The sequence below is a fragment of the Aricia agestis genome, chromosome 6 (assembly GCF_905147365.1).
Source record: "Aricia agestis chromosome 6, ilAriAges1.1, whole genome shotgun sequence".
In the NCBI taxonomy this organism is placed as follows: domain Eukaryota; kingdom Metazoa; phylum Arthropoda; class Insecta; order Lepidoptera; family Lycaenidae; genus Aricia; species Aricia agestis.
The window spans coordinates 19,129,899-19,146,689 of NC_056411.1; the positions used below are offsets into that span (position 1 = coordinate 19,129,899).

Genomic DNA, 16,791 nt, shown 5'->3' on the forward strand with positions numbered 1-16,791 from the left:
CGCAGAAAATTAAACGTCAACGTCATCTGCAATCAGTCCTACTGTTTTGTAAAATATTGTCTTTATTAATATAATAAACTACTTTATTTTACTAATTAAATACAAAGCAAAGAATAGTTAAAAATAGAACAATAATATATATTTTTTAATTTTACCAAGAAACATGAATATTTAGTTAGTCCTGTAATAATTATTCGCGACTTCGAATGTTTACCCTCCTCACTCGTGTTACCTAATCATACTCACTGATGAATCAATTGATGCTATAAGAGCTGTAGGAAACAGACGAGATAACGAGTAAAAGGCGATTTGTAAGTTGCAATATTTTCTGTGGAAATGACTGCGCGGGAAAAAGATTTCTTCCGGGAGACATGGGCAAGATATTTGGGTAAGAAAAAATATTTCTTTCGCTTGTATTTATGTGCATGCAGTACCCTAAAATCTAAGAAAAAGAGACCATAAAGTTCTCCTTTTATTAATTAGACTTAACCTTAAAATCTGAGTAGGTACATACACATATTTTATTATTCAGCATTTTGTTTCAACTTACTTACATAACTTTTATTTGAAATAGGAAAGTTCTAGAAAACACTCACATTAGTGTTTTCAGGGATGGCCGAAAACGTCAACAATTTCAAACTAAACTTCTCTAATAAATTATCAGAAAATAAGTTTTTAATTACACAATTCCTTGAACTTTGATATCATGAACATATATACAAAATAGTATAATAATAATGAGAACTTACCCTTCATCCTTGGTGATACTGTGATCGCTGAACAGATTCATTGTTGCAGGCTATGCAAACGAAGTAGGAGAGTCATTCCGCGCGGTGGTTCCAGTGGGGGTGGTGCGGGCCAGCTACGCCGTCGCATTTGCCTACGTCCTTGCTGACACTGCTGATAAGAGTTGGAAAATGTATCAGGTATGTACTACTCAATGTTTAATAAATCTAATCCATGAATATAATTATGTTATTAAGGTAAGTTGATTATTAAAATTGGTATAAGCAAACTAATTTCTAAATAAAAAAGTTTCTATTGTTTTGCTGTTCTAATTACGGTTTTGAAGTTGAATGAATGTTACACTTTAATAATATTGTGTTAATAATGCGTTGATATATTTAATTTTAATGTTAAGTGGAGTCTGTTCAATTATTATTCCCAAGTCCTAACGTTTCAGACAGGTGCACGACCCAGCAGAGTCTTACATGAGACGGGCGATGCACTTATCTGGCAGACACTAGCTTCTGTTGTAGTACCAGGACTTGTTATAAACAGGTAACATACTCTCTATTTGACTTTAAGAAAATAAATACATATACAGTGCTCCCAAAGTGATAATGCGCATAGAAGTTTTCGAAATTTTTCGGCAACGGTCGTATCTCCAGAGCGATGGTAGACGATATTGCATTTTCTAATTGCTTTCTGTTTAAGATACATGCATTGGTCAAAGTTCGTCGTGACATACTTGTAGCTTTTGTAACACTGGCATTATTCACAGTCATTCATGCGCATTATTAATTTTGGAGTACTGTACTTAACTATTTACCTAGTTTTTATTTTAAACGCCTATGAAAATAAAATAGCAATCTTTCGTAACAGTTTTAGATCTCGTACTTCCTCACAATAAAATTTTGTGAACTAATCGATTGTAATGTAACTTAGCGATTTTATTTTTGTAGGCGTATATTTTAAGTGCAAAATTATTTAAAGAATTTCCTAGTTACTGTTTTAACTCTCAAAAACACTTTTTTTAAACCACTCATTAATTTTTATAGTAAGTAACATAAACTTGTTGCTATTCATGTTACAGAATAATTATCATTTTCAACATATTAAGTTTGTTTTAAAATAAGTAGAAGACTAACACACCAGTCAAGCAAGTTGCACTGTGAGAGATATCGAAACGAATCAAATTAATTTTGTCTCAATCTTGATAAAGACCCGAAGGGGCGAATGACCATATTAATTTAACTGCAAAAATTCCGCTACTCTGGGGCATTTCCGAAGGAGCTTTTTACGCAATTTTTTATGCTGTTTTCTGTCCTCTTAGGTGCAAACTCATTTTTTTTCCAGGATATGTGCCTTCTCCCAGAAGCAGTTAAAGACCAGGTATGGTCACATACCCAGGACACCTAGGAACCTAGCTACGGTCGCCATAGGGTTAGTGTCCATTCCATTCATCATACATCCCATAGACAATAGTGTTACCCTTCTCATGAATCTCACCTACCGCAAATTGGTGGACTAATTTTTTTACTCTAGCAACAATTTTCGCCAAAGATAAAAGCCATGTTTTGAAAGTTATTCTTGTTACTTTTATATGAAAATGAATAATATGATATATGTATAAAATGCAGATATTACCTATATTTAAGGTACTAGGTAAAGAGTTAGGATAGTCAAATATAAAAAAATATTAAACGACGTCAAATACACAGATATTCAACTTCTCTGTATATATTATAATATACAACTTTACATTGCTATGTATTTAGTAAAAGAATAGAAAAAAATATTATTTACATAGTGGAGAAATGAGTTAAATGCCTAAAAGCTATGTAGAATTTAGATACTAGTTGTAATAAAATTAGGTGATGCGAAATTATTTTTGTGAATTTAGCGCACGCCGCACTGTCGTGCCATTTTTTTTTCTTATGACGAAAATTAGTAAAATTATGCGCTTTTCGGGTACCAACAGTATCTAGCTTAGCTATAGGCAAAGGCCTTTCTCAGCTCTAAGCTAAAGTGATTGGAATAATACCTACTAGGTATTTGTAGTGATAATTAGAAATCTGAACTTGAAAGAAAGTTAGTAGTGGTCAATTTAGCTGATAGTTATGAAATTAGCTTGATGTGAATCTATTAGGAAATTTAAGTAACCTAAAATGTATTATTTAAATAAAAAAAATATCCCCGGATTTAAATTGAATAACTGACAATATTGCTGTAAAATCTGAAACCTTTTGTTAAAGGAGATATGTTTTGTGTTTTTTTTTTTATATATTTTTAAATATAAAGACATTATGTAGTATATTTATTAAATAATAAATTGCAGCCGAGGTGGCTTACTCCTAGTATAGTAAGCGATGTGGCAACTCTGTGATCATTTGAAATTATAAAATGTTTACATTCCTATGGAACGAATTAGGTATACAATACCTTGCTTTAAAAAAAAAACCTTAAAAGATGTGATAAATAAAACATACTTTAAAAGGTGTGTTCTTACTTATTAATATCCAACTGAACGCACAGTTTTGGTACGCTATTTTTCTTTAGGTAAATTGACTAGAGCACTATTAAGTATACCTAACATTTAAAACACAACGCCTTTATATTGAGTGTAGGTATTTAAAGCAAGAACATAAATAATTATATTTATTCAACTAGATAGTATTCTATTCTCAATCCAAAATAAATAAGTACCTAACCTTGTAAGGTTCCATATTAATTGTAGAATAGGATAATCAGGTCATAATGTGTTTTGACCTCGATCCTATAATTATTTAATCCATCATTAATCAGGGCGAGCGAAGTTAGCCCTAGTATATAATCCCACAACCTGAACATTTTGTGGTACACTTTACGGAAAAACTATTACGCTTATTGATTTGTGCTTTAAAGGGCCCCACGCATTAACAGTTCGCCGGCAGGCCATCGTCTGGCCGTTAATCGGAAAAGACCACAGATTCACAGTTCCCCTGACGATTTTGTAGATTTTGTATCGACGGTCTATGACTGTCAGGCAGCCTGCCGACCAGAGAGCCTACAGGCGGACTGTTAATGTGTGGCACCCTTAACATAGTAATTTTTATTGGTCAAGGTTTTTTATATGTAGATGTGCAGCAGTCAGTCAAGGTGTGACTCACAAAGCTCGGGTTTTAGGTAGTATGTAGCTTCGATTAAATTATATTTTGGTATTCTCGTTATGTCAAAATAACCAGTTTTTGACAGAGTGTGTTTTACGCACTAAGTATAATTCCATTTTGCTGTTCAATATTTATAATAATAATTGTTAGGATATTGATTAAATCGAACGAGAAACGAAGCTATCGAGTTACATATTTCGCAAAATTGAGGTACGGTACTGCATAAACAATATTAACCGTCAATTCTTAAGCACATAGGCAATGATGTTCACATAGGTATATCGCACGATACAAGCCAAGCTGTGGCCTATTGTAAAATATTAAATTCTAAAAAGTAAAAACACACCATGTCCATGTAGGTAGGTACATGGACAGGAAAAAAAAACTCGTTCATACCTCAATTTTCCTAGTGAGTGACCATAATAAGGAAATTTAGACGTGTGTTATATTTATACCGCATAGAAAGTGGTAGTTGGCTTGTAAAAATATACCTTTAATACTCCCTCTTCATCGTTGGCATGTTATGAAGTAGGTATCTAAGCAATTGTGAACGTGTAGAGTGGTATATATACCAGTGTTTTCCAATCTTTTTTAGCCACGGACCCCTAAGAAATCAAGTACAGTTTTTATTGACCCCCATATTATATCTAATAAATAACAAAAAAATTGGATTCATTTTAAGCGCCATTTTTAAAAGTAGCGAAAGGCATTTATGTATGGTCCAGAGATGACACCGCCGGCGCTGACCCACATACTCATACTCGAGGACCACAGGTTGGAAAACACTGCTATAGACATGCTTCGCCATCATAGTGGCAATCGTGGCTCAACGTGACGAGGGGTTTTTCTATTGTTAAGATGGCTTGTAAAGTGCCTTTACTTTAACCATTGTTGAATAAAACCCAATAAACTCATTAGTTGTATTATTTAACCCTGATACTTTAATTTGATTTTAGCACGTTAAGTTATATTCATGATCACAATAAAACTTAAAGACAACACTCAGAACAGACAATGAAATTAGCAATAAACAAAAGAAATGCTAGACTCAAGTCTGACTTCGAATTAAGAGGATACACCAGTAGCCTTAGCACGGCCACCAGTAGAAACGCGAAAGTATGGACAAACTGTGGGCATAAACTAAAGTTGCCGTTCCGACCTGTACCGCGGCCAATCGCGACCGACAAAAATTCAATTAAAATGGCACTTTATGACAGACTATAGTATATGTCATAGAGTAGGATATTTTTTGAATTTTTAGAACTATAGTCTGTCATAAAGTGGCATTTTAATTGAATTTTTGGGAACGAAAAAAGATCGGAACGCTACCTTAAGTTTATCTCCACAGTTTGTCCATACTTTCGCATTTCTACCGGTGGCCGTGCTAAGGCTACTGGGGCAAGAGAAATTGAAAATAGGTATTTGAAAATGTATTGCTGTCTCACCAATCTCAAGTCTCCCACCGCAGAGCGCGATAGAGACAACACGACAAAAGTTCTAATAAAAGAACAGAAAATCTTCGATTCGTTGTCCGCTGATTCCTTCTCCAAAACTTAACCGATTTAAGTACTTTTTTCATTAAGAATTAAAGCAAGGCTTGAGCTGTGTTCCTATGTTTTACTTTTTTTTTATATTTTAGCCAGTTTTGTTTTCTGGGTGTTTGAACACGAGAGGAAAATCTGGCCATTTTTTTTGGGTTTTTGGACGTTCTTATCTTTTTTAATAATAAAATTATGAAAAAAAAGAAAACACAGGGACATGCTAATAGTGGCCATAGATATTCAGGAAAAAAATCATAACTCTACCGGCATTATCCAGGGAGGAAACAGGGGACAGCGTTTGTATGGAAAAATGACGGTGTGGACTCCTCTTAAGACTTTAATAATATTATGTCGATACCACTGCCCTAGCACTGTCCTGTAAAGCCCAGACCATTATAAGGTAGAGATTAATAAGTTAATTTAACAATTCAGATGGAGATTTTAAATAAAGTCTGATATTTATGATTAATCTTTTGTTAAGCTGTATGACCCATTCAAAAGTCAAAGTGTCAATTACCTGAAAACGTTTAAACCGTTGCGTTCAACCGATATTGATGAAATTTGAGTTCGGATATACAGGATAGTTATTGTTGCGGGATTTACGGCTAACTTGCGGGCGACATCCAGTAAGAGTAACAGTAATATTTAGTAATAACTAATAGCTGTAAACCGTGACAAAGGGACAGTGATATGAATAATGAAACCTACTCGTGAAATGAAGGATTATCTGCCGCATTTAGAGACAGCTCTGTGATTTGTAAATAGGCCGTTATAGGCCACGACCTAGGGGTCCTGGGGGGGCGGCAGTGTCCATAGAGCCCCCTACAGATTACGTACATGGGGCGGCGGAAACAAAGTGGCCTACTCTCATAAAAAATATAAATTCACCGCTGCTGAGAGAAGATTATTAATGAAATAAGTTTGAATAAAATTCATGTGCACAATCACAGTTACAATAACAACCAAAATAAAACAAAAACACATAAAGTAATAAGAGTACACAAAGGCATTACTAAATTATGATTTACCTAATTATTTTGACAGATAAAGTAAAAATCTTTATTTAATCTCCGATTGCGGTAGAATAACGCATAAGAAATATTTCTAGAATAAAAACAAAGCACTCACCAATGAAACACTAATAGCGTTCAATAACCAACAATTACTGTTACTCAACAAATAGCACGCCACATTACAACCGATAAATGTATTGAAAATAATAATGGCGCACGACGAGAGGGTTTGACGCACTGAAATTATATAATTTATTATGCTATTTACTTGTTTTATACTTTTCAATAACATAATAATAACAGTTGTACTTCTACAAAGCATATCACGTTGCTAGAAAGGGTTATATTATTCGCACGGGATCCCGTGCTGATTTTACAATGCTGTTTTGTAACAGTAGGTACTGTAAAATCAGCTTTTTAAATGGAGGAACATCACAGGCTATAAGAAAACCGGCATAAAATATCGCATGTTTAAGTGCAGAGGCTCGTCCGCCGTACCTAAACGAGATATTTTATACCGTTAGGTTTTTGAAAATGTTCGAATGTCGTGTTTTAACCAAAATATTTGATCAAATCTCCTATATCTCCTTCATCAAAGATTCAAAATCTTTGATGAAATGAATACTTTTCTTTTGAATGTCTTTTTCATGTTTTATGAAAATAATATTATATTAAGAATTTTAAATCAAATTTTAATACAGTCTGCAGTCTGCAATCGACTGTACTAAAATTTGATTTAATTGCAATTGCAGATCCGCTCTATCAAACTCTACTATTTTAGAATTAATTACTTTTAGAATTACTTAATTACTTTTAGAATTACATTTAGAATTAAGAACCTTATTCTCGAGAATCCATTACCTAATGTTATAAATGCGAAAGTGTGTCTGTTTGTTACCACTTCACGCTTAAACGACTAAACTGAATCTGCTAAAATTTGGTGAGGAAATGCTTTGAGTCCCGGGTAAGGACATAGGATACTTTTTATCCCGAAAAAATGTACGGTTCTCGCGCTATAAACGAATTTCAGAGCAACGGAGTTTAAAGAACGAAAAAATGAACGAAGGTATCTTGGTCAAGTTCCTGTATTCGTCGTCAACTGCATATAAATTGATGAAGATCTTGAATAAGTATAGTACAATCTTGAGTCATTAACATAAAGATACCTCCGAATTCCTCATGTAAACTCGTCTAGTTCAGTATTCAAATATGGCGTACTTAATTCAAATTAGGTGTTAAATATAGAGGAGCCGCACAGCGGGAGACATTCAGCGACGAAAAGTGATATAAAATATTACGATTGCTATACATAATATATTATGGCGTATAACCAAGTCAATATATTTAGATGTACAAATTTCACTACTTTTACTTTATGTAGTTTATTAAGGCGCTGTGGTTGTTGCAACTACGTAAAATGGGTTTTTTAAAACACGTTTTTAGTAAAAGAGATGTCATTATTTAAGTATAAAATAAGTACCGTTTTAAAATTGAGAACATTTCCTTACGCAAAGGTAAATCAGTACATCATTTGAAAAATTCTGCTCGATAGAAAAAAATCTCAAAGATGACTGCTAAAACAACAAAAAATGTAGTACATGTGTCGTAACCTAACGTAAACGATTTGATATATTTGATTTGTGTAATACTAAAAACAAAAGGTTTTTACTCCTATTTTCTATTATCAGGGCACGAGCGCGTAACAGCCACTGTACAAGGCGCGCTGATATGAATGTTTAACGTCGATATTCGTACTGACAGACATCGACCTGCTTATTTTAGGGACTACTGGGCCTTAAGAGTACTTCAGACACGACAGTCTAAATAGATAGACAGTTATTGTGCATCTCCATGTGATTTATTTAGCAATGCAGCTATACTATAGTAGCTGCATACAGCTACATATACAGCACATATGCTGTACCTATAAGCTGTTTAAGACTGTGGTATCTCTAGGTAGAGCTAGCTCTAAGTTATTAAATTGTGATTTCTAGTTAGGACATCGTTGAGATCAAAAATTATACCGCATAGTTGGGATTTAGAAACTATTAACTACGGAACCCTAAAAAGGTGTTTTAAGAGCTTCCGCTTCATAAATTAAAACTACTCACTTGTTAAAAAGTGTATCTAGTAGTTAATTTGGCGTAACATCTGTACACAGATAAGATAACATGACAAGATATACAGCCGAGTACACTATTACCTAATAGCATGGATCTGTTACATATTTTCATGGCGTCTGACAATATTGCATCAAAAAATTAAACTTCTGATGATGTCTTAGAACTACATAATATGGATATCGAACTACATGAGATAGCTCAAGTATTGGAGGCACGAGCCGTTATTGTAGGTAGGTACAAGCTGTAGGCGTTGTACAGTTGTGGTCCCGGATCTAAGCCCTGTGGAACTCCACTAGTTAATACCTAGAAGGTATACCTAGCCAGTGACGGATTAAGACTACTTGATGCCCTAAGCAATCCATGCCTGTGTCCCCCCCCCCATCCGTATGTCAAAATATAGAATCTGTCTTTAAGCTTTTACCACCTAACAACATGACTTATTTTTTAGGAACTTTTTTTGGTGAGGTTTTTGGTGAAGTGGGACTTGAGAGTGGTGAGACGTGATGCCCTAAGGACGGATGTTTTTTGTCCTTCTCGTGTGTGTAGTGATGCCCTAGGCAATTGCTTAATTTGATTAAGGATTAATCCGTCACTGTACCTAGCGTAGTCATGACAGATCTGTCACCGCCCATTACGAAAGCCTGGTAACGATTCGATATCTCCATGAATACCTAGCTCCTGGAGCTATAATTGTGTAGTATGTGGTGGTTTACCCGGTCAAACGCTTTTTTGAAGTCTGTGTAGATTATATCTATTTGTCTGTATGTATATATATTGTATGTGCTGGCAAGGGTTTAGCTATAAACTTTAGCTATAGTACTTATATAATAACGTGGGAACGCTTTTGCACAATCTAAAATGTATGAATCGGTAATTGTAGATCATTGTCGATTGTTTAATATTGACACATAAAACGTAAATTGATAAAAACTAAAACATTATCTGTTAGAGTAACATATTCGATGTTTTTTGTTTAATAAAATTCTTAGAGTACCCCAAGGAAGCACACTGGCTCCTTTATTGTTTGTAGTGTGTTTTGACCATTTTATTATTATTAGTCGTTTTTGTTCGATTATTTTTCCGACCCAAATATCGACCAATAGAATTGCACCATTCGACGTCACGTGGTACAACCTACATGGTATTATACTGATAATTTTTTGAAAATTTTCTCTGGTAGTTGCTATATATAAAAAACAAATTCTAATTCTATTGGCCGACATTTGGGACGGAAAAATAATCCCCCGAATACCACACGAGCTTCAAAATTATCTGGCATTTCCCTCAAGGTTCCCTGCAAACAAATAAAGTCGTCAAGTTTTTCAGGAAAAATCACTCGCGCTTCGCGCTCGTGATTTTTTAACCAGAAAAACTTTACTCCTTCATTTGTTTGCAACGAACCTATCGGGAAATACCCGATAATTTTGAAGCTCTTGTGGTATTATAAGTGATTATTTTTGTAAATCCAGAAAATATTTAAAGTATAATTTTCTTAAATTCTTTACTTAATATATTATAACTTCTGTAATGTAACCTCTATCACTGGGTTTACTTCGTCCTCGAAAAAACAATACATATTGGCTGCGTTCCAGATGACGTTAATTTTGACCAAAACGCTCAAAACGTCCCCTTCTGCCGTTCCCTTTGGCGACCGGGGTCGTCTAAATCGCGGCTATGACGTCACTCATGACGTCATCATTTTCGCTCAAAACGACCCTTGACGAAGATGGGTCAAAGTGGGCGTTCTAGTTTTTTTTTTAATTTTAACGTAACTATATCGCGAAAGCCATGTTCGGAAAGTTTTCACGACAGAGTAGAGACAAAAAACTTTATATTATTTCATTACAAATAATATTTTAATTGAAATATGTATATTAAATGAAATAACATTTAATGAAATATTTTGATTGGAAAATAAATTGTTTTAAATGAAAGGTCAAATGATTTCTTATAAAATATAATACTAATTTTCATCTCTCCTATACCTGTTGACCTCGTACTTGACTAAGCATTACGCGGTATTGTTACCTAACGTTTATAATATGTGACAATAGTCAATATTCAACGTATGTGGTTTTGTTATTAAAATATGATTCAATGTGAAAACTCAAATACATATACTTAAGTAATAAAAGTTTAACTATATTAAAATATGAAAAAATGTAATACTAAAAACGAAACAAATATAATATTATGTATTTTATTTGTAAAATAAATGTAACTATAAACAATTACTTTTATTTACGACTTGAAGAAAAGGATCGTAATATCCAAGTTCGGTTCAATGTACCTATGTATAAAAAAAAATTATAGTTCTTTTTTTAAACTTTTCTCAAAACGCTCAAAACGATCCATAATCCGTTCCACTTGGGTTTGTATCACTGACGCTCGAACATGCTAGTGGAACGGGAAAAACTACAGTCTTGAGCGTTAGCGTTTCAACGTCATCTGGAACGTAGGGTTTGTGTTAAACTTCATCTATTGTGCAAATTCTTTCCATTAATTATAATTATTTAAATATTCAATAAGTAGATAAAATATGTTTTAATATGCGACATTTCGTGTACACGTTGCGAACTAGATCGAATTTAAAAAAAAATCGCGCTGATAAATTATATGGTTTTGATAACATTTGTTCGCTCATGAACGGAAATTATTGATTTGTTACGAATCGCGGAGTGTTAAAACTTAAAAGTAATGTTAATATATGCTAGAATAGGGACGTCTGTTTGTTATCACTTCAAGCTCCTTTGAACCCCGGGCTAAATTTACGGTTACCGCGCGACAAACCAATGTCTATGTAATAAACTTGCTCGTGGAAACTTTCGAACAGGCAAAGGACTTTTGATAAACCCTTAAGGCCATCCCCCGAGCAAACGACCTTGACCATACATTTGCCGCGTTGCCGAGATCGCACCAAAATCCTATTTTTTTACTTATGTTAGTTCAAAATTGATGTAAAAAAATCAAACGGCAAATATGTAGTTGATGAAATTGTCGATCTATTTGGCGTGTATTTCAAATAAACGTCATTTGTAAATATTAGGGAGATGCTGAATGTATGCTTTAAATAAATTGATTACTATGGAAGCTGACATCATGAGTAGATATAATGAACAAAAATAGGAAATTAATAACAGAGAAGGGAATGTTCATATAATTTTGTAGCTTTCAAATAATGAGTTGATAATACTCTAAATTACGGCATCTCCGTAGGGGGGGGAGGGGGGGGGGGGAGGGGGGGGGGAGCGCCTAAATATTTTGTTTCCAATTTGTCGTAGGGAAATCCCAAAGTAAATGATGATGAGTGGATGACTACGCGACTTATGACCGATTTCTGAGGTTTTCAACAAAAGTTTATATATTTTCCATTAGCTAATTAAATAAAATCGGCCAAGTTGGACTCGCGCACGAAGGGTTCCGTACCACTATAGAGAAAAATAAGAAAAAAATGTGTTTTTTGTACGGGAGCCCCCCTTAATTTTTAATTTTATTTAAATTTTATTATGAATTATTAAAGAATAAACAAAACTGAGTATTTTGTAAACATTTCAGGTTTCAACACCGAGCAAAAAATGTTTAAAAAATCACGTTTGTTGTATGGGAGCGTCCCTTAAATATTAAATTTATTTTGTTTTTAGTATTTGTTGTTATAGCGGCAACAGAAATTCATAATCTGTGAAAATTTCAACTCTCTAGCTATTGTCGTTCTTGCGTTACAGCCTGGAGACATACAGACAGACGGACAGACATCGAAGTCTCAGTAATAGGGTCCCGTTTTTACCCTTTGGATACGGAACCCTAACAAGGTAGTGAATAGATAAACTTTTGTCGAAAATCTCAAAAACATTAGTGCCTGCCTAGACTCTTAGGAAAATTCCGTTTAAAATATTTTAAATGTTTTATCGTACTAATAATTGTCTGGTTCAGATTTTAAGCAACCTTTAGGATGATTCTTTCTTCCATCTTTAGATTTACTTAAGACATGGGGTACTATTTTTAGTCGCATTTCGTTTACCAATTAATAAATTTGAAATCTAACAATATAGAAATACGTGCTTACCAATTTTTCCACTACTTAAAATTCACTTTTCATTCACAACTTTCAAAATTTTACGGGTAAAGTTTTTGTAATTTTTATACAACCACTATGTCCGTTGTCACCCCGTCCGCGTCCGGGCGAAGCACTGAGCTACCTGTGTCACCTTACTACTTAACTTTATGTGTAAGTCATAGGCGGTAGCGATTTTGATGAAGATAGAGCCATAATATAATGGAGGGCTTTATGAAGAAAAAAAACAAAAAAAAAATTGTAAACGTAGAGCAGATAGGAAGCTGCATTGAAGATATATTCCGACAGAAACGGACTTTTCTCAGGTTTATAAAAAAAGTTGAGGTAAAAATAAGTATAATATAATAATATCTATGGACGCTTCACACCACGTCAGTCTGGCCCCATGCTAAGTACCTGAAGGACTTATGTTACAGGTACCAGACAACGGAAATATATTTAATACTTTTAAAATTTAATACACATCCAGACCCGGGAACATTGAAAACTTTTTGTTCCGTCGGCGGGATTCTAACCTTCGATTCGATCGAAAGCCTTCCTCGATAAATAGCCTTTTTTTTTTTTTTTTTTTTTTTTTTTTTTTTTTTTTTTTTTTTTTTGCGCCGAGAAAATGCTTTTAAGCATCTTGCGGGGGATGGGGTCCTATCCGCAAGTATGTGGGTCTCTGCTGCGTCCGAAGATGGTGGTGGACGCAGCCCCTACCCACTAAAAACTCGGCGGTACTCCACTATGCGCCTTGGGCGGGCCGCGGGATCGCGTGAGCCTACACCACGACTCCGCCGGCGAGCGCCTGCTGCTGCGCAGGCTCTTCTCTGTTGGGGCTTTTTGCCCCGCCGAGGCCAAGAGAGGCCCCAATGGGCTTGCATGAGCCATTTATGGCTTACGTTGCGATGCACAGGAGTACGTTGTGCATCGCGACCAACTCGGGGACTCGGTTCCATGGGTAACGGCATCCCCATGCCGCCACCCCGAGCTCCCCTCCTAAGGCGGAACATAGCGGTCATCATGGTTGATCGCCCGTCTTCGCCTAGGCCTTCTCGAGCGAAGTGAACCAAGACGCGCCGCCCTTTCTCTCACGCGCTCGGCCTCTTCCTTGGCGGAGATAACTGCTTCCGCAAAGTTCTCCACCGCCCGCCATTTATCTTGGCTCTCCAGCATTGCACGTATTAATGCTGAGAGCGTTGTGTCTTGTCCGGTAATATTTGTCATGTCCGTTCGATGGTTGTCCCATGCAGGGCACGTCGAAATCGTGTGTTGGGCCGTGTCACATGTCTCAATACAGTGGTGACAGGCTGTTGTCTCTTCCCGTTTAACTATCTCACACAGGTACCGACCGAAACAACCATGTCCAGTCAATACCTGTGTGAGGCGGAACGTCAAAGCACCAAACTTCCTACGCACCCATTCTTTTAGAACAGGACGTAGAGCTGATAGTATATCAATGCTGACTCGCGGTTGTTCGAGCCGCTCCGACCACAGATCGACTGCTTTATCATTTGCCGAGTTTCGCCACCGCTGTATGAGATCAAACGGTGGGATATTCCCCTCATCCCGTATAGATTGGCAGCGCCAGTAGACTTCAGCCAAGGCTAAGGCTTCTAAGTCCCAAGGCACACTTCCTGCTAATGCGCATGCGGCGTCTTTCGAGACGGTACGATAACCCCTTACCACTCGTATCGCCATTGTCCTCTGCAGCTTCCCGAGAACCAAACGATTTTCGGGGCGCAGGTTATCTGTCCATATGGGCGCACCGTACATTACCATCGACTTAATGACGCCAAGGTAAAGACGGCGGCAGCTAAGGCTCGGACCCCCGAGGTTCGGGAGGAGCCATGCCAATGCTCCAGCAGTCTTTTTGACCTTTTCAGACAGCTGCTTGAAATGGTCCTTAAAGGTCAAGCGACTGTCAAGAACCAGGCCGAGGTACGTCATGGTTGACTTGACGACAATTCTGGTTCCGCCAACTGTTATGCCTATATCTGTGGGCGGCGTTTTCCTCGGTCCATGGAAAAATATTGCCTCCGATTTTTCGAGGGCTACGTTGAGACCCAGCGCGCGGATACGGTGCACAGCTTGTGCAACTGCCGCCGTTGCGAGAATCACCGCATCTCTGTACGTTTTTCCACGCGCGACGACTAGAGTGTCATCGGCGTAGCATTCTAAATCTACGTCGGGTGGGTAGACATCTCACAGTACCCAATCGTAACCGATGTCCCACAGCTCGGGCCCGAGAGCCGACCCCTGTGGGACACCGCACACGACTTCCTTCGTCTCCCAGCCCACCCGCGTCGGGTACTGCACCGAGCGACCACAAAGGTAACTGCCGATGGTATTGCGCAGATATTTAGGAATTTTGTGATACCTTAGCCCCTCTTTAATTGTGGCCCAAGGCAGGGAGTTAAAGGCGTTCGCTATGTCTAGAGACACCGCCAAAACTACCCCACCCCGGCTTACGGCTTCTTTTATAATATTGCGCAACTGCGTCACTGCGCCGATTGTTGAACGACCTCTTCTGAAGCCAAACTGGTTAGGACTAAGATTTGACCCGACTCTGTCCAAATGCTGGCTAATACGAGCAACGATGACTCTTTCCAGGATCTTGCAAACCTCATCTAGAAGAACGATGGGTCTGTATGCCGACGGCTGATCTGCCGGTTTACCATTCTTTCGGAGGAGTACCAGTTTGCCCGTTTTCCAGCGGGAGGGAACTTGACCCTCGACCAGGCATCTAGTAAGAACATCAAGCACCTGCGGCTCAAGCTCCTTCATTGCCAATACCCACACGCGCCCTGGCACACCATCAAGGCCAGGTGCTGTGTTTTTCTCTCCCATTTTAAGCACGGCTGCTGCTAGCTCTGCGGACGTTACAGGTGGAACCTCCTCATCATCCGAGTCATCCGATGGTGGGGCCATTATCGGTGGTGACCAGTCAGCTCTTGGCGGAAAAAGTGCAGACATGACATTTTCGCGCAGCTCTGGATCGAGACTCTGGGTAAGAGGTGGGGCGGCAGGGCGAAGCTTATGCCTTACCCATTTATAGGGCCTACCCCAAGGATCCCGCTCCAGAGTCGCAAGCCACTCCTCCCACGCTTCAATCTTAGCATCTCGGATGCTGTCCTTCAAAGCATGACGTGCCGCACGGTATCTATCGTACAGACTGTCTTCCTCGTCTTGGCTTCGATTGCGCCTCCGTCTATACCTGACATATCGGCGCCGAGCAGCTATGCACTCAATTCGCAACTGCTTTATCTCTGGACGCCACCAATGCGCTCCACGCCGAGGTCCAAGCGGCCGCACCCTTGGCATACACGCATCGCAAATTTCCTGCATGACATTGTTTAACCACACTGCGCCCTCTTCGGCCCCTCCGCCCGCAGGGAGTGGTGCCCAGGATGCTACAATCGCAGCCTCCTTCAGGATCTCTTTGTTCAAACCTCTTAATGACCATCTAGGCAATGCGTTTGTGGATACTCGACTACGACTGTCAAGGACACGTGCTGAGACATCATAACGGATATATCGGTGGTCGGATAGTGTTTCTACCTGGTCCAGTACACGCCAGCCATTGATTTCATGCGCGATAGTCGCGCTGGCTAGCGTAATATCGACTATGGATTCTCCCCTCTGACGAACACATGTCGAAACGCCGCCCCTATTCAGAACGACAAGACCCAGAGTCGTCAACCAGTTCACCATTACTCGGCCTCTGGCGTCAGTCCGCCGAGAACTCCAAAGCGTAGATTTTGCATTAAAATCCCCAGCGACAACCACCGGATGGGAAATTCCACTTATGAGAGTAGTAAGACGTGAAAGAAACTGCTCGAAATCAGACAACGGCCTATTTGGTGAAAAATAAATGCCAACCACAGTGAAATTTTCGAGGCTAACTGCAACAAATCCCCGACCCCTGACTGTACTACCACGGGGCGAGACTACGACATTTGGGCCAATAACAACGGCCACCAGTGAATCAGCATCGCCAAACCAATCACTCCTGGATGGTATGCGATATGGCTCAGCTACTACAGCCACATCAATAGACCACTGCGCCATAGAATGGACCAGAAGATCCTGTGCTCTAGCGCAGTGGTTTAAATTGGTCTGGAGGAAACGATTATAGGCCATTATTATGTTTCCATTTCAGCTTCCTTCTCTGCTACAGATGATACC

At 38.1% G+C, this 16,791-nt stretch overlaps 3 protein-coding genes across 3 annotated transcripts in view; 1 reads left to right on the forward strand and 2 right to left on the reverse strand.

Moving 5' to 3' along the window:
- Nucleotides 1–856, reverse strand: part of LOC121728339 (prestin) — a 31,625-nt gene extending 30,769 nt beyond the window's left edge. Inside the window, exon 1 of the mRNA XM_042116503.1 lies at nucleotides 750–856. Coding sequence (XP_041972437.1) covers nucleotides 750–790 — 41 coding nt within the window. The 5' untranslated portion in view covers nucleotides 791–856. The remainder of the gene's footprint in view (nucleotides 1–749) is intronic.
- On the forward strand, nucleotides 33–3,540 carry LOC121728351 (mitochondrial fission process protein 1). The gene is made up of 4 exons (XM_042116515.1): nucleotides 33–388; nucleotides 799–926; nucleotides 1,184–1,281; nucleotides 2,080–3,540. Exons 1-4 carry the CDS (start codon nucleotides 337–339, stop codon nucleotides 2,252–2,254), a joined length of 453 nt encoding a protein of 150 aa, XP_041972449.1. The 5' UTR covers nucleotides 33–336; the 3' UTR covers nucleotides 2,255–3,540.
- Nucleotides 3,541–13,602: 10,062 nt separating this feature from the next.
- Nucleotides 13,603–14,553, reverse strand: LOC121728240. The gene has a single exon (XM_042116381.1). The coding sequence runs from the start codon at nucleotides 14,551–14,553 to the stop codon at nucleotides 13,603–13,605; it is 951 nt and encodes a 316-aa protein (XP_041972315.1).
- Nucleotides 14,554–16,791: the final 2,238 nt, after the last annotated feature.